The sequence below is a fragment of the Ambystoma mexicanum genome, chromosome 2p (genome assembly GCF_040938575.1).
Source record: "Ambystoma mexicanum isolate Mex_15411 chromosome 2p, UKY_AmexF1_1, whole genome shotgun sequence".
NCBI lineage: Eukaryota > Metazoa > Chordata > Amphibia > Caudata > Ambystomatidae > Ambystoma > Ambystoma mexicanum.
The window spans coordinates 884,598,209-884,616,331 of record NC_090923.1 but is presented as its reverse complement, the minus strand read 5'-3'; the positions used below and the strand labels follow the sequence as shown (position 1 = coordinate 884,616,331).

General features: G+C 46.4%; 1 protein-coding gene across 1 annotated transcript in view; it reads right to left on the bottom strand.

Annotated features, from left to right (window-relative positions):
- STRN4 (striatin 4) overlaps positions 1 to 18,123 on the bottom strand; it is a 563,587-nt gene that overhangs the window by 254,058 nt on the left and 291,406 nt on the right. Inside the window, exons 9-10 of the mRNA XM_069644583.1 lie at positions 7,678 to 7,799; positions 7,267 to 7,442 (exon numbers count right to left, since the gene is read on the bottom strand). Coding sequence (XP_069500684.1) covers positions 7,267 to 7,442; positions 7,678 to 7,799 — 298 coding nt within the window. The remainder of the gene's footprint in view (positions 1 to 7,266; positions 7,443 to 7,677; positions 7,800 to 18,123) is intronic.

The following is an 18,123-nucleotide window of genomic DNA, read 5'->3' as shown; positions in this document are numbered from 1 at the left end:
AAAGAAAGGCTTGTGGAATTTAGGGCTGGGGCTATTTGCTACTTACCAAGTAAGCCTTGGTTTGGGATTCTGGACAGCTAGTTGGATCTCAGGACACTCTGGACAGCTAGGCAAGGGGCCTGGTCACTGCACTCTCAAAGATGTTATGGTTCGGCCACCTCCTCTCCGTCCCCCTTTTCCTGTCTCCCTGGATTTTGTGTCTCTTGACCTAGTACAGTCCCCCTTATATTGCACAAATGACACTCACTTTACAATCTAGGGGAGTACTCTGTAATTACCCCTACCGCTCGGATAGGACAGTTTACCATTCTTCTCTCCACCCCCGGGCAGGATTGGTGCAAGGGGAGAGCAGGATCCATATGTCTATTACAGTTTTGTTCTCTTGGCCACTTTGACAAAAACTAGTTATGTCTCGTAACTTCATAACTCTACTAGTTTCACTTGTGGGAGGGTTGCTGCTTTCCCCACAGCCAACTGGATTCCCCTGGTGACCAAAGATTTTTATGACCCCCCTTTGAAGTTGTCAGTTTGTTCTTTGTAGTGGGTGCATGAAGGCGCTCACAGCCCCTATTCAAACTTTAGCCACACTTGCTTCTTTTGAAATCCATGAGCCCCTGCCTAGTCCGTCAGAGCAGGGAATAAGGACACCCTCAGTAACCTCACATTTGACTGCGTAATGGTTCACTGGTAGGTGCGACTTCCAGTGGAGAGGGGTTTTAAATTGTGAAGTTTCCTGCCTTAGCCCCAAACTGGTTTTTCTGGTATTGTGAGCCTCTTCAACAGCGACTGAAGTCTTGTGGGTGGAAACAAGGTAGATTCAACACCAACAGCATAGTTCCCTGACATTTTTCTTGTGCAAGCAGTGCCATCTTTTCAGTCTGGCTTTTTAAAGTCATTTTTCTTTTTCACATGCGTGCAAGCCGTTTTTGCATTTAATGTTTGAAATCCTGTCTTTTAGGTCACAGGGTTTTTTTAAATTTCTCCTTTTTGAGCGAGTTGGAAATCAATATCATTTTCTGAATTTAGTGTTGAAAGTAAAGCAAGGCAGTTTTTGAAATGCAGTTTTTCAGGTGAAAGGGATTTCTGTTTAGGGCCTTTAAATGCACCCTAGAGAAATTGGGTGAACAGCAGGGTGAGGTTGCTTACAATTTGAAATGCACGAAGAAAGTGGTTGACTGTCTTCAGTCCAAGAATCCTCGCCTTGTAAGCAGGTTTCTCCCATTCATGTACAGACTAGGTGTCACTCACACAGCAGAGTGGCTGTCCTGCAAGGAAAGCCAGCTAGCCAATCAGGACTGGGTGCATTCAGGTAACCAAGGAGACAAATGACCGGGGACATTTGGGCACCTCCCTCACTTCCTGCCCTTCCAGACACACTGGAGCCAGAGGCGGGTTTCAGTACTGAAGCCCGCCAAAGGCAAAACGAATAAAGGGCTTAAACCTAGTTTGGCACGCAGAGTAAAACCCAAGAAACAAGAAATTGCGAAAAAAAGAAAGACTGGGGCCCTTTTGACAAAATGGTTGCACATGGCTGCTATACTGCAGCTGAGGATTGAGCCTGCGGTAGAAAAGCACAATGGTAGGACAATTAAACCACTGCCACCAGCCATTCAAAGTAGTGAGGGTAACAAAATGTACATGAGTAGGTAGGAAAAGGGGCTACTAAGTAACCCGCAGCACTACACACAAGATGGTGTGTGCTGGACCTACAAAGATTGTTAGGGAGAACTGTGTACAATACCCTCTGGGACCACCACACACAATTAGGAATACAGGTGTAAGCCAAACCAACCTTTGGTATAAGTCCGTACTACAGTTTGTTAGCGAGCCGAGCATCCAGGCTTATCTCAAGAGTGGATGTGAGCAGTACAAGTTAGAGGACTTTCAATCATAGTGGTTCAAGTAGACACTTATACTCAAGGTTTCTTGGTAAAACTCAATTTATTGCACAATAATTTAGAAAACATTTCACTAGGAGGAGGCAACGTATTATACACAGATACACTTCAATACACAACTAACATTTTAAGACAGTTTGAGTTCCCTAGAAATAGGAGCCAAAAGGCAGTTCAGTTACTTAGAAGTGAGCAAAAAGGCACAAGGGTAAGTAGATTAGACCACATATACTTGTTAGACAGTGCAAATAGTTTGTTCACCAGAAGAGTTAAATTCAAGTCAATAGGCCTGGGCCAAAGTCAATGGGCTAGTGTTATGATGGGAAAGGGCAGTGCTGGTATCAAAGGGTATCAAAGGGTAAAGTCTTAGCGAAAGTTCTCAGAAGTAGTTTAGGCGAAAAAGAATCATTTGTTGGATCAGAAGTTGATTAGGCCTGCAAGTTGGGAAAGTTTCACAAACTTTCACCGCGAGAGTGGTGTTCTCTCAATCGAGTTGGTACAGTACCTTAGTATGAATAAACAAATGCAGCTGAAGTCGTGGGTTCCTGGCAGTTGCTGCAGATCTCACTGTTCCTGAGGCTTCAGTCGTGGGGACAAGAGGGAGGACGTTGGGGACTCCTGCACTACACGGAATGGTTGGAAAAACGCAAACAAATTGAGTCACTTCAGTTCGAGTAGCTGTTCTTCAAGCAAACAAGCTGGAGTGTCCCTCCCACCCCCGGTTAATCCTAACCAGCTCCGAGACTGGTATCCAGGTGGCTTACGAGTTGATTGGTCCCACCAACTCAAAGGAAGAAGTCGTCCTTGAAGGGGCTTCTCTGTTGAAAGGAGCTTGGAAATTCGGACCTGCATGAGGGCTTCACTGGGTAAACCAACGATCCAGGAATTGCAGCAGCCGTCCTCTTACAGCTAGTCTTCGGTTCTTTCGTTCCAGTGATCGACTCTGCTTTCCAGTCCAAGAGACTCACCTTTTAAACAGTTTTCTCCCATTCATTCCAACCTAGTTGCCACTCACCAAGCAGGGTGACTGTCCTTGCCGGATAGTCAGCCAGCCAATCACGCCAGTGTATTTGGATCTGCTAGGAGACGAAGCACAGGGAGTTTCAGGAACCTCCCTCACTTCCTGCCCACCCCAGACACTCAGACGCCAGAAGCAGTCTTCAGACCTGAAGCAGGCCAAAGGCATATGAACAAAGGGACCAAACCTGGTTTGGCGCGCAGAGACAAACAGTATAAGGACCTTTCCAAAAAGAAATGCCGAAAAAAGACGACCGGGAACTGTTTAAACAAAGGGGCTTAAGGCGCCATCTTGAAAAACAAGGCTCCCGTGATTTTTAGCTACCGGCGTTCGCAGTCGGGCAAAATCATGGTAGTTTGTTGTAAAACCACTGCCACCAGCCTTTTCAATAGGAAAGGGTAGCATTTGACTGCTACATGAGTAGTTAGACACAGGGGATACTATGTAACTCCTCCAGTACTCCATTGTAAGATGGTGTGCTCAGGGTCTATAAATTTGGAAAGACTAGTAAAGTCAATTTCACTTTACATTCTCTTGGAAACAGTAGTTTATCCCAGTCAAGGTATTTAAACCTTTGGGAAGTCTAAAAGACAACTCTGTGTCTCTGTACAGAGGGTGCTGTGTAACACAAAAAGATGCCTATGGAGTCATCTAAAACTCCATAATAAATGAACACAAGTGTAAATCACATATCAAAATGCATGAGCGTGGAAAAAAAGGCTCACTTTTTCCAGATACGAAAATCAAGTCCTCAAAAATCCAGCAAAGTTGCTGGGGGTCTCTAAGGTGAAGGGAATTAGCACATTTGAGAATTCTCCCTAACAGAGATAAGTGAAGTCAATTTCACTTTACTATTGTTGGGAACAGTGGTTCAAAGAAAAGGTATTTAAACCCTATGAGAAATCTAAAGGATTGCCCTGTGACACTGCACTGAATGTGCTGTGTGTCACCATATAAAAAGTAGATGCCCGTGGAGTTTGTCAGACTCCAAAAACAAAAGAAACAGATAATCAAAATCAGATCAAAACACATGAGTGGGAGAAAAAGGGCCCACTCTCTCCAGGGTGAAAATTAAAAAGTGCTAAAGTCCAGCAAAAGAGCTGGGGGTCTCCAAGGTTGAAGGTAATTAGCACAGAAAATTCTCCCCAACCCCGAGCGCAGATCAAGGTTTTGCAGGCAAACTTCAGGACCTGCAGCCAAAACCCTGTCAGTGAATTCCTTGTCATGGTGACTGAAAACAGGACCTTGGAATGGATTTTGCAGCAGGGATCAACAGGGAAGGCTCTAGGCAAGGTTTTCCTCATGGCTGCATGAGGCTCTGTGGATTTGGCCCTTTTTCAGGTGCACAGAAGACAGAATATCACTGGTCGGATTCTCGTTACAAAGGTCCAGTACTCTGGTGAGGGGACTTTTCAGACTGGATGTGTGCATCTGGAGTTCCAGCAGGATGCCCATAAAGTTTCTGCAAGATTCGGAATTGTGAAGACCGGGCACTGCACAATAGCTCGAGGTCCCAGGGTATTGGAGTATAGCAGCTCTGCAAGGTCGCAGCACGCAGTGTGATTGCTCAGAATGCAGTTCATCATGAGTCGAGGGTCTCACCAGGCTCTGGGTCGGACCGTCCTTTCCAGAGTCCCCAGGTTGACGGATGGAAGCACTACAGCAGCTCAGCTAACACATCAGACTCTTCGGTCGCTGGAAATAGTCACAGCCACTTTTCCTTTATCATTCTCTTCGGTTTTGGTTCCAGTGGTCGACTTGTGTTCAGCTTCCAGGTTCTGAGTATTTAACTACTACACAGCACAACTTCTGCATTCTCTGCCTGCATTTTACAACAAGGGGCGTGTGGTTGTCCAATCAGAACAGCCAGCCCACCCACTGGCATTTGTCCCCTTTCAGGCAAGGTGGAAGACAAAGGTTTGTGGAGTTTTGGACTCCTCCCTCGCTTCATGCCTTCACAAACAGACTGGAACCTGTGCGGGTGTCTAGGGGGCTCCAGCCAAAGAAAAATCGCAACAAAGGAATTTCCCACCTTGGATGTCAGGGGAAGGAAAAAGAAAGGACAATAAACACTAAAATAGCAAAAAAACAAGACATGGGCCATTTTGGTAAAATTAGCACCCATGGGTGCTTTTACCGGGACTGCACAAATAGCCGTAGTAAAGGTGTACCAAATTAATAAAAAGGTATCACTGCCACCAGCCATTAAAGGTAAGCTCGTCCCTGTAACAGAATTGTTACATTGTATCCTCTTTCACACTAAAACTATCCCCCCAGCACTCCCCATAAGGTGGAGTGTGCTGGTTTCGCTAAATAAAATGTAAAAGGGATCTAAAGATCCTTTCTACCCTTGGGAATTTTAGTTCTCTCAGGGTTAGCCAGAGAAAGTTAAAAAAGGGGAGCCCCGAGGGCAACTTAGCAACAACTGGCACTTATTGCCAAAAAGCTTTCAAAAAGGATAACTTTAAAAAGACTATGGAGAGCCTAGAAAAATGACCCCCATGGTAAAAATAAAAGATTCTGCGAGTGTGGAAAAAGGTTCCCACACAGGTATAGGGAAAAATAATCCACCAGTAAAGCAAAAAAGTTCTGGGATTGACACAGGTCAGGAAGATGTATCATCAATATGAAAATCTTAACTAACAATGCAACATTCAAACTTTGGGTGTGGGCTGTCCCCACGGGGACAGCCAGGCACCCAGTCAGAACTGGATCTAAGCAGACTTACTGCGGACAAAGACCTGAGGGGTTTCGGTGTCTGCCCAGCTTCCTGTCCTTCCAGACTCTGGAGCATCCGGGTGGGCTTCTCAATGGGAGCCTGTCAAAGAGAAAGGAGTGAGCAAGCTCTACCACCCAGGTTAGCAGAGCAAGGCGAAAAAAGAAGACGGCCACCTTTTTAGGTCAATGGTGACTCATGTGCCCCCACTTGCTGCAGCTGCAACAGCAGCCTGCGTGTAAAATTCATGAAAATCAGTAGAAAATATCCACTGCCACCAGCCAGACTTGCCACTAACTAGAAAGTTACAGAAGTGAGAAAGGGGATACAATGTTTCCCCCTCAGCACTCTGCATAAGTTGGGGTGTGCTGATCTCACAAAAGAAAAGCATAGGTAGGATAACAAAAATATCCCCTTAACCTGGTAACAGTATGTTATCACAGGAATGTAAAAGAAAACCAAAGAGTGAAGCTCAAGGAGCTTCCAGCAACACTGCACAAAAGGTGCTGTGTACTGCAATAGGAAAGCACAGATGCCTTAAAAAGATGGGAGGAAAGCAGCCTCCATCAAGAGAAACCAAAATGTGTTCTCCGACTCACAGAAAAGAATGCGTGAGCAAAAGGGTTACCACTCGCTCAGTAGTCTGACAAAAAAAATCCAATAATCCAGCAAAAAGTGCTGGGGGACACACCAGGTGGGGAGAATTACACACAAAATGAAAATTCTACCCAACAGTGTTTAGTACATTTTCATAGAACAAGATTCATGGTGCAGATTATTAATTTCTGCTTATTATTAACTTACTTCTGTACAGATCTTCTTAATCACAATGAGTGTGCTGGTCTCAAAATTATTTTCACAATCATCTTGTAATAGTGGGTTACACTGCCACTGGAGACAGAGCTCCGTCCCGCGTGGCATCTCAAAGGACAGGGCTTACACCACAGAGCTTTCTTTAGTATATGGTACTCTAAAATACATCATGCAGTAAAGAAAATGGTGCTCAGAGATATATATATATATATATAACAGTTCACTGCCACCATCCTTTCTTAGGCACATAAATGCACACTGTTGCTCAGAAAAAAGGGGATACAAAATACCCCTGCAGCACTCTACTATAACATTGTGTGTGGTATAGTAAATCAATACAGAAAAACATGACTGCGAAACAGTGCCCCTGCTTTGCTAGCCTTAAAGATTCACCTGTGCCCTTAACTTAAATGAGATGAGCAGGTAAGTAAAGCTATTAAAAAAAAAAAAGACTCAAAAACTAAGGCAATGGTACACCAACATAGGAAAATAAGATGAGATTGCATTGAAACCTATGGTGGAAAAATAACATGGCACCACAAAGCAATCCTTGTAAGTGTCACAGAATCTCCAATTACTTGCCAAACACACAAAGGGACCCCCCCCACTAGCTCCAACAGCCAGTCGAGGAAGCATATGCAATAGACCTTTTAACGTACAATTAACGGCCAGCTGCAGTAGCTCTAGAAAACAATACATAGAAATAACTTTTCTTGGAGGGACACAAACTGGAAACAAGTATTCAGCAGTGCATACCCACAAGTTACAAATTGCCTTAAATCCAAAGATCAATCCCACATTCATAACATTCCATCAGCCCCTACTTTTTGGTAGTAACAGTCTTCTGAAGGTTCCAAAGCTTCAGTGTACCATCCTCAGAGGCAGTAATCAGAGCAGACTCCATATGGTGAAAACCCAGAGCTCGAATGCCGTCATAGTGACTGCGCAGCGTGAACTTGGGGTTCCAAGTCTTCTTGAAGGCGTCCTTTCCATCTGCAAGCTGAAAGAAAGGGAATCCTCTTTCTATATTGTGTAAATGTATATCCAATGGGATTGAGCACAAACAAACAAAAAAAGTCAAGTTTCTATTTGTGGACCGGCAACATGCCAAGAAAGGACCACAAAATCAGCGTGGGAGGGGGAGACTGAGCAGAAACGCATGCAAAAAAATGAAAAATTAAATTCAGGCAAAATAAGTAAAGAGCCACGGAGATTGGAGTGTTTCTGAAACTTACATCACAGCTGAGGTCATTGTCATTAGTAACCGTCAAATCTGCAAGGTCCCCAAGACTCACTTCACCACCACCAATTGTGTCCATGATGAACACATCAGGAGGGAAATTCATAGCGACAGACCCTGCAGGAGGAAGTGGAAAGTAAACATGAAAAATGCACATGATGGCAAGAATGAAACAGTGAAAGGGAAAAAGACCCCCTCCACTGCATACATTATGTGAAGGATAGGCATATTTCTGCACAGCCCAGTACCAATCAGTCAAACAGAAGCCAATGTCAAGTGTATATTTGGTACAAGTTAACTTGTAATTACTGTTAGGGGAGTTTTCCTAAAGTCCACCTGGGGGTATGATTTAAAATATCCCTTTGTATACATGTCCCCAACTCGTACAAGTCTGTATTACCCAAAAGATTGTTAGAAAGACAGAGCAGTCAGGCTTATCTTGTGAGGAGGTTGTGAGCTGTAGGTAAGTAGAATTAACCCAGTCAATACATGAGCCCAAAGAAACACTTTCACACTGGAAGTTACACTAAAATACACATTTAATTTATATGCACAAGGCATGGGAGGCAAGTACTATTTTAGACTAACCAACACACAGGAAATATCAACAACACTTTTCATAGGTCACTGCTTCAATAGTAGTTGGTCACGCTTACAATTTTTACAGAAAATGGCAGTAATGACAGTTCCACTGTTTAAATAGTAGTGGCACACGCAAGCATTTGTTACAGAGAAATGGCAGTTTGATTAATTTACAAAGTCACTCAAAGTTTGTAGGAAGGAAGAGGGGGGGTTATTCAACACCAATAGCAGTGAGCTACTTCTTAGCAACACTTCAAGGCTCCTAATGCTTTACCAGTTCAATCCCAAACTAGTCAAGAGTTCATCAGTGTCCATGTAGGAAAAAAAAGAATACCAGGGCCATTTTTGACAAAATGGGCACCCATGGGTGCAATACTACAGCTGAGGATTCAGCCTGCAGTAAAAACGCACAATGGCAGGAAAATTAAACCACTGCTACCAGTTATTAATAGGAAGGGTAACATAAAAAAATGTTACATGAGAAGGTAGACATAGGGGATACTAAGTAACCCTCCCCCCAAACCCAGCATTCACATGAGATGGTGTGTGCTGGGCCTACAAAGAGAAAAACGGTAAGTAAAGTCAAATTCACGTTACTTCTCTTGGAAACAGTAGTTTATCTAAGAGAAGGTATTTAAACCTTGAGAAATCCAAAGGACTTCTCTGTGACACTGCACTGAGGGTGCTGTGTGTCACAATACAAAAGGTGATGCCTATGGAGTTTGTCAGACTCCACAACCAAAAGAAACAGTCCAGATAAGATAAAATAGAGTGAGAAAAAAGGTCTCTCAGTCCAGGATAGAAAATCAAAAAGTCCCAAAGTCCAGCAAAAGAGCTGGGGGTCTCTAAGGTTGAAGGGAATTAGCACAGCAATGGGAATTCTCCCTTACAATGCTTTAGTGGGATGACATGCATTGCTTACCGTAAAAGCATTTCTGATGGTTGCATCTGCTTAAACTCACATGCTGTGCATAGTCCGACATCCAGTGGTCACTGCAGAGTATTTCATCTTGTTTTTAGAAAGTCGAAAAGGGGATGTCGACATAAGCCTGTCTGTAATACTATCCCTATAGTGACGTGCAGTGTACCCAAAAGCCCTCACGCGTCGAGATCCCTCTGTATTTTATCTGCCATGAGGGAGCCTTATGACGAACGTGAGTACAGAAAAGAGAAAGTAATAAGAGCGGGGAGGGCGGGCGCATGTAAATCGAAGCAGATACAACCACCAGAAATGCTTTTACAGTAAGTAATGCATGTCTGATGTTTGTTAATCTGCTTAGAATCTCATGATGTGCATAGACTAGCGAGCAGTACCTGGAGTTTGAGGTGGGTTGTGAGAAGGAACAGTAGAGAAAAGAGGTCTTAGTACTGCTTGTCCCACCTGGGAATCAGATCTAGAATGGGCATCTAGACAATAGTGTTTTGTAAAGGTGTGTACAGAACTCCAGGTTGCCCCCTTGCAAATGGACTCAAGGGGAACATTTGCAATGAATGCTATGGATGCCCCAGTGCCTCGAGTGAAATGTGCTCTAGGCTTGAAGGGCAGTTCTCTTAGCAAGAGTGTAACAGATTGATGCACTGGACAATCCATCTAGATATAGTGGATTTGGAAACTGCATCTCCTATTCCTGCCGCCACTGAGACAAAGAACTGATTAGTCTTTCTTAGTGGTCGAGTTCTTTCCATATAAAACATGACCGCCCTGCGCACATCAAGTGTGTGCAGGCTCTTTTCTCCCAAGTTTGATGGGTTTTGAAAGAACGTTGGTAGTTCTTTAGACAGGTTGACATGAAACTTTGAAATGAATTTCGGTACAAACCTAGGGTCTGTGCGTAGAACCACCTTATCTTTGTGAACTGTTACAAAGGGATCTAAGATAAAGAGCACTTGTAGTTCACTCACTCTCCTAATGGAGGTGATAGCTATTAAGAAATCAGTCTTAAGCGTGAGATCCTCAAGTGTCGCTTTATGCATGGGCTCGAAGGGGGAGCCCATTAGACTGGTTAATACAATGTTCAGGTCCCATCCGGGAGCTGGGTTAGATATAGGAGGGTGAATTCTTTTCACTCCTTCCATGTAGGCTTTAATAACTGGAACCTTCCACCATGACACCTCACGTTGAGACAGTGTAGGCGGAAAGTGCAGCTAGGTGAACTTTAATAGAATTAAAGACTAAACCCGAGTCCAGCAAGTGAGTCAGGTATAGAACAATGTGTGGGAGAGCAGTCAACGGTTGATGCTCTTTGAGTTACACCAGATGAACCGTTTCCACTTACTAGAGTAGCAGTAATGAGTTTGGTTTCCTTGCCTCCCTGAGAATGTCCATGCATCTCTGAGGGAGCTGCAAATGTCCAAATTCTATGACCTCAGGAACCAGGCTGCCAAGTTCAGGGTCTGTGGGCATGGATGCAGCATTTGGCCTCTGTCCCGTGACATGTACGGGCAGGGTAGTTTCACTGGAGGAGACAGTGACATCTCCATCAAATGAGCGAACCAGGGTTGGCGGGCCCACATGGGGGCCACCAGTATCATGGTAACTGGTTCGTGGCGCATCTTGTGCACCATCTTGTTGAGAAGGGGAGTCAGGGGGTGGCCGGGGAAGCGGAAGCGTAGACAAATTTCCCTGACCATGTTATCCAGAGACCGTTCCCTTTGCAGCGGTTCTGGGGGGTACCTGGAGGCGTAATCTTGGCATTGGGTGTTCTCTAGAGTTGCAAACAAGTCGATCTCTGGGAAGCCCCATTCTGCGAAAACGTTGGACGATGTTTTCGTGTAATCCCAATTCGTACCCTGCGGGTAGAGGGAAGTCTCTGCTGAGTTCGTCTGCAGGAAGATTGAGTTCCCCTGGTACATGTTGAGATAATAGGAACATGTGCCTGAGAGCCCACTTCCAGATATTCTGGGACAGCTTGCACAATCCTGGAGAGTGAGTGCCCCCTTGCTTGTTCAGGTAGTACATGGCCGTGGTGCCGTCTGTGAGGATCAGACCTGTTTTTCCTTGTAGGTGTGTCTGGAAAGCCTTCAGTGTTTTGAAGACCGCCAACAATTCCAGCAGGTTTATGTGTTTGGACGCCACACTTGGGGTCCAAACCCTGTGTGCAGTCTGATGGGATAGGTGAGCCCCCTCATCCTGTGAGGGATGAGTCTGGTTAGACTGGCATCCACTGCGGGGTGGCGAAGGATTTCCCCAACACAAGGTTTTCCCTCGACCACCTCCGCAGCGAGAGAACCAACGCTTGCGAGACGACCACTAGATCGTCCCATTGTCCGCTCGCCTGACACCACTGGCTGATGAGCCACTGCTGCATTGGGCGCAGGCGCGCGTGAGGGACCAAATAAATACATGACGCCATCATTCCTAGCAATTGCATGGCTTTTCGTACCGTCACCTCTCGACTGGCTACATAGTGAGGGATCTGAAACAGCATGTTTTAGACCCTCTCGTTTGAGGGGAAGACAAGGCAGTCTTTTGTTGGAATTAGAGCCCCTAGGAATTGCTCGACTTGGCTGGGGTCTAGATTGGACTTCTATGTGATGGAGAAGCCCAGGTGGAACAAGAAGGTCTACAGTCTTTTGGGTATTTGAGAAGCATGTTTCATAAGAATCCCCGGTTATGAGCCAGTCGTCGAGGTAAGGATAGACCAGAATGGACAACCTGCGCAGGTGTGCCGCTGCCACTAGCTTCGTGAATACCCTTGGCGCTGAGGCTATGCTGAAGGGTAGCACTTTGAACTGATAGTGTTTACCTTCTATCATGAAACTGAGGTATTTCCTGTGTGCTGGCAACATTGAAATAGGAAAGTATGCATCTTTCATGTCCAATGTTGCCATGTAATCCCCCTGTGTGAGCAGGGGGATTACCTCTTGCAAAGTCACCATACAAAATGTGAGGCTTTACAAATTTTGTTCGCTGGGCGCAGATCTAATACAGGGCGCATGGTTAGATCCTTTTTGGGTACAAGGAAGTTCAATGAATAAACACCCTCCTTTACCTGTGATAGAGGCACAACCTCTATGGATCCTTTTTCCAGCAGCAGTTCGACTTCCTGAAGAAGGATGGAGAGGTGTTCTGGTGATAGCCGTCTTCCCTTTGGGGGGTTTGAATGTTGGGGACCGACTGAATTTGATGTAGTAACCGTGGGCTATTGTTGACAGTACCCAACGGTCTGGTAATTCCCTCATAAGCCTGCAGAAATGTTAACCGGCCCCCGACCAGAGATGCATGGGTGGGGACCTGAACTTTCGTGTCATTTGGTGGTGGTAGCCGGGGATCCTCTAGGAGTGGGGCCCCCGACCTCTTCCCTTGTCACAACGTTGTCCTCTTTGAGCATACTGTCTACTGGTTCCCGGAAGGACCAGTTGCTGGCTGAGGTGTATTGTTGCAGAGTTTGTCGTTGGCCACGAAAAAAAGAGCCTGTTGCCATAACCGGGCTCATTAGGAGGTCTTGTGATTTGGTCCAGGGTTTTTAATGTTTCACGCTCCTTTTTAGCTGTTTCCAGTGCGTCATCAACCGCCTTACCAAACAAGATGGAGTCTTTAAGGGGTTTGTTGATGAGGGACGCCTGTGTTTCTGGCTTGAAACCTGAGTTTCTGAGCCAAGCATCTCACTTGAGGATTACGCCCTGGAGTAGGGAACGCCCAGCAGTTTTTGCAGCATCTAAGGTGTTCTTGAGGATGCTCTGGTTTACCTGGGTACCTTCTGTCACAGTGGTTACTCGGGTTCGCAAGGGCTCCGGGACTTCTTGTAGGCCTTCACGCAACAGTCCCCATTGGGCATCGGCGTAACTAGCCAACAAGGTTGTATTGTTGGCAATACCCGTGGCAAAAGCTGCCGAGGATGTAATCCTCTTCCCTGAGGCATAGAGATTCTTCCCCTATTTGTCCAGAGGTGGATCACTAGTAGATAGAGGAACACCCGCCCTTTTCCTTGTGGTGGTTACTACCAGGGAATCTGGTATGGAATGACCCCTAATGTATAAGGGATCAGAAGGTAAGGGGCTAAAAAGCTTTGATTCTTGGATTGGACACCTCCAACCAATGCAGGTTTAAAGAGGGAACGAGGCGTCTCTAGATTGAGACGAGGAGGGGTATGGTTTGGCTAGCAGGCGGCTTTTCCTCGATTATTCTTTCAACAAAATCTACTTAAGGGGTAGTCTCCAGTGAGGTCATGTGTCTATTTCCTCCTCAAGTGGGTCAAAAAGTCTTGGGAATTTGGCTCTAGGGTCTTCAGGGAGCACCTCCCTTGGCCTTTTAGGTGAAATGTGTTCAGAAGTAGATACAAACCTATCTAGCCTGTCCATACAGGATTCAAATATTTCCCTAGTCCACTGGGATGACCCTGAACGGTCTAGTGGCGGAAAGGCTTGCTCCTCCACCTCTAGGCTTCGAGATCTCTCCCATAGAGTGGAGGATCTACCCCCGTCGCCCTCTGAGAAGCCTTCCCGTGGGCCCGACAATGGGGACGTATCTCTGGGTCTTCCCTTCTACGTGGGGGAGGTTCTGGCGTACCCTCTGTAGATTTCGGCATCTCCCAGACCTGAGCGGGCTTTGGTGACTCCTTCACCAGCCGTTTGTGAGTCTTTGGAGACTAGCTATGCTTTCCATGACTAACTTCTCTGTCAAGGGCTGGTCGTGAATAGTTTGGCAGAGCTGGAAACTTACCGTCGACGGACACCTTCTTCCGAGGCATATCGACAAATGTTTTGGTGGTAGCGCCCTTAGTTGTAGACGGCCCAGTCGCTAGGTGCGCATGTGACTGCGCAGAGGGCTGCCGGCCCTTCCAGTCGGCGGAGGCAGCCGGTTGATTGGGCACCTCCTTTGGTGCTGAGGCCTTCTTCAATTTACTCGACGAATGGCCGTGGGTTGTGTTTTTATTGACTTTTTCGTGTGCGTCAGCGTCGCCGGGGTGTACATCCCCATAAACTGGGCCGGAGCCAAGCTTTTCGGGGCTGGGGATAGATGCGATGGAGCGGGAGCGCTCCAATGAGAGGTCAACAACCTCTGTTACGGAGGAAGCGGCCGCGGGTGAGGAATCAGCCTTCGACATGCCGTAGGCTGCCCACCTTTTGACCCTGATTTCCTTCAAAGTTTTTGGACGAAGGAGCTTACAGCCCGCACTCCGCTTCGTTGTGGTCGAGGGGTAAGCAGCGGTTACACCGCTTATGCTTGTCCTTCCATGGAAATTTGCCCTTACGTGGGCAAAATCTAAAAGGAGTCCTCTCCATAGCTGAGGATGTAACCAGTGATAACGCGGAAGGAAAGGGGGGAGAAAAGGAAAGGCATTCTAGTACAAGCAGATATGTCCACCCCGACCCCCACGCTCCCTACTGTGTAGGCCGGAGAGGCCGGGCCACGTGTTCGGCAGCGCCGATAGGATCATCTTCGTTGAAACCACTGCAGTCGAAGATCTTGACTCGGCGGGGAAATTGAATGGATGTCGAAAGAGGGTTGGAGGTGGTATAAGTTAACAATAACTAACAAATCGACCAAGGGTCGAGTAATGGCAATGTCTCTTTCGAGCTCCGCATAAGGCAACCAGTTTTCTGGGCAGAAAAAAACAATCTGAGGGATCTCGACACGCGAGGGATTTTGGGTACACTACACGTCACTATAGGGATAGCATTACAGACACCGCATGTCGACGTCTCCTTTTCGACTTTCGAAAAACAAGATGCAATACTCTGCAGTGTCCACTGCATGTTGGACTATGCACAGCATGTGATTCTAAGCAGAATAAACATCAGAAAACAATTTATAAACACCCTGCAAAGGAATGAGCACAAGCTATTAAGCCTGGGCCAAAGGTATGTGTGGACACCTTTTATCTTACTCTGGTCACACTGGAACGACTATTCGGCATCAGGTAAATTCTACCTTAAGCCCCACAGTACCTTTAGGGTGGCTGAAGAAAATGCAGCTGGATTATTTACTGTGCAGCAGCAACGGACCAGGTCTCGTGATTCCTCGGTCTGGTGACGAAAGGAAGGCCCCTGAATGGGATGTCACAGCAGCAGTCACAAGAAAGGACCCTCAGCAAGGATTTCTTCAATTTCCCACGTCTGCTGCGGTTTTGGCTCCTTTTATCAGCTCCAACAGAAAAGTTACCGCCCAGTCGATCATCCTTGATTCTGCAGTCCTGCACTCTGGTGAGTGGACTTGGATGAGTGGGATTGTGCCTCTGGAGGTCCAACTGGGGCTCACCAAAGTTCTAGGAGGATTCATTCACGCAAAGACGATGCACTGCAAATGATTTGGAGGTCCCCTGCTAGTCTCGGTTTGCAGCCTTTTAAGGTCACAGCATCTCGGGGGATGGTGCGATCTGCAGTTAGTCTTTGGGCTGTTTGGTCCCACTAGCCAGAGGGAATGAGTCCTTCAGAGTTCCTCTGTCGATAAGAAAATGGGGTCAGGACAGCAGTGGCGCTTCATGGTTAGGTGTCTGGTCGTCTTCAGCTTTGGACCTTCTGTTCCAGTGGTCGACTTGCTTTCTGTCTCAGGAACCTCACCTTTTATTCGATTTCCCATTCACTGGGAGTTTTCCTAAAGTCCAATTTAGAGGTAAGACTTTAGAAGTGATGTGCTAAATTTCCACTGTCTTTCTAGATATGGTGCGTGAATATCGCCGCATTTATATTAAAATAGATATATTTACACAAGAGTCACTGTTAAATACTTAGCACAAACACACGCGGGTATACTTTTCAATACTTTCAAAGAGTCACTTAGTTGGTGGTTGGTGTACGCATAGAATTGTTACAGGGGTTTGACAGTTCCATTGGTAATAATGGGCACCCACAAAGTAATAAGCTAATTGTATTTAGTCTGCATACACCTACAAGAGTGATTTTGGGGAAGGAAAATAGTTGGTTAGTTGTATCTGTTGGGTAAGAATTGATGCAGTCACACTGAGACTGCACAACACTTATCTGCTTGGTATTAGGCATCCCACCTTTTGGTGTAGGTCTGTACTACACAAGTTGGTAGTCTGAGCAGTTCAGTGGTCCCACCAACTCAAAGGTAAAAGTCTTCCTTGAAGGGGCTTCTCTGTCGAAAGGAGCTTTGGCGATTCAGACCTGCAGCAGGGCTTCACCGGGCAAACCAACGGTCCAGGAGCTGCAGCAGCTGTCCTCTTCCATCTCTTCTTCGGTTCTTTCGTTTAAGTGGTCGACTGCCTTCCAGTCCTGGAGACTCGCCTTTTAAACAGTTTTCTCCCATTCATTCCAGCCTAGATGTCACTCACCCAGCAAGGTAGCTGTCCTTGCCGGACAGTCAGCCAGCCAATCACACCAGAGTGCATTTGGGTCTCCCAGGAAACTAAGCACAGGGAGTTTCGGGCACCTCCCTCACTTCCTGCCCACCCCAGACACTCCGACACCAGAGGCGGTCTTCAGTCCTGAAGCTCGCCAAAAGCATACTAACCAAGGGGCCAAACCTGGTTTGGCGTGCAGAGAAACACTAGAAGGACCTTTCCAAAAAGAAACAAAAAAAAGACCGGGACCGGTTTAAACAAAGGGGCTTAAGGCGCCATCTTGAAAAACATGACTCCCGTGATTTTTAGCTACCGGTGTACGCCGTCGGGGAAAAATCATGGTAGTTCGTTGTAAAACCACTGCCACCAGCCTTTTCAATAAGAAAGGTTAGCATTTGACTGCTATATGAGTAGTTGGACACGGGATACTTTAACCCCTCCAGCACTCCATTATAAAATGGTGTGTGCTGGGTCAATTTCATTTTACATTCTCTGGAAAACGGTAGTTTATCCGAGAGAAGGTATTTAAACCTAGGCGAAGTCAAAAAGATAGACCTGTGTCACTGCACTGAGGGTGCTGTGAGACACATGAAAAGATGATGCCTATGAAGTTATCTAAAACTCCATAACCAAAGAACACACAGGTAAAAACACACCTCAAAATACATGAGTGGGGAAAAAAAAGGCTCACTCTCCAGGTAAAAAAATCAAGTCCTCAAAATCCAGCAAAGTTTCTGGGGGTCTCTAAGGTGAAGGGAATTCGCATATTTATGAGAATTCTCCTCAACAGGGTCCTGGTCTTTTTTCTGCATTTCTTTTTAGAAAAGGTCCTTCTAGTGTTCGTCTCTGCAAGCCAAACCAGGTTTGGTCCCTTTGCTTCCATGCCTTTGGCAGGCTCCAGGACTGAAGACCGCCTCTGGCGCCCAAGTGTCTGGGGTGGGCAGGAAAGGATGGAGGTGCCCACAACTCCCTGTGCTTAGTCTCCTAGGAGACCCAAATGCACTTTGGCGTGATTGGCTGGCTAACTGTCCGGCAAGGACAGCCACCCTTGCTGGGTGAGTGGCAGCTAGGCTGGAATGAATGGGAGAAAACTGTTTAAAAGGCGAGTATCTGGGACTGGAAAGCAGAGTCGACCACTGGAACTAAAGAACCGAAGACTAGCTGGAAGAGGGCAGCTGCTGCAACGCCTGAACCGTTGGTTTGCCCGGTGAAGCCCTGCTGCAGGTCTGAATCGCCAAAGCTCCTTTCGACAGAGAAGCCCCTTCAAGGATGACTTCTACCATTGAGTTGGTGGGACCAATCAACTCGTAAGCTACCTAGATACCATTTTCGAAGCTGGTTAGGATTAACCAGGGGGAAGGACACCAGCTTGTGTGCTTGATGAACAGCTACTCTAACTCAAGTGACTCCATTTTGTCCACGTTTTCCGTCAAACCCGTGCAGGAGTCCCGACGTCCTCCCTATTATCCCCACGACTGAGGCTCAGGAACAGTGAGATCTGCAGGAACTGCCAGGATCCAACGTCTTCAACTGCATCTTTTGCTTCATACTAAGGTACTGTGCCAACCCGATTGAGAGAACGCTTCTCACGCGGTGAAAGTTCGTGGAACTTT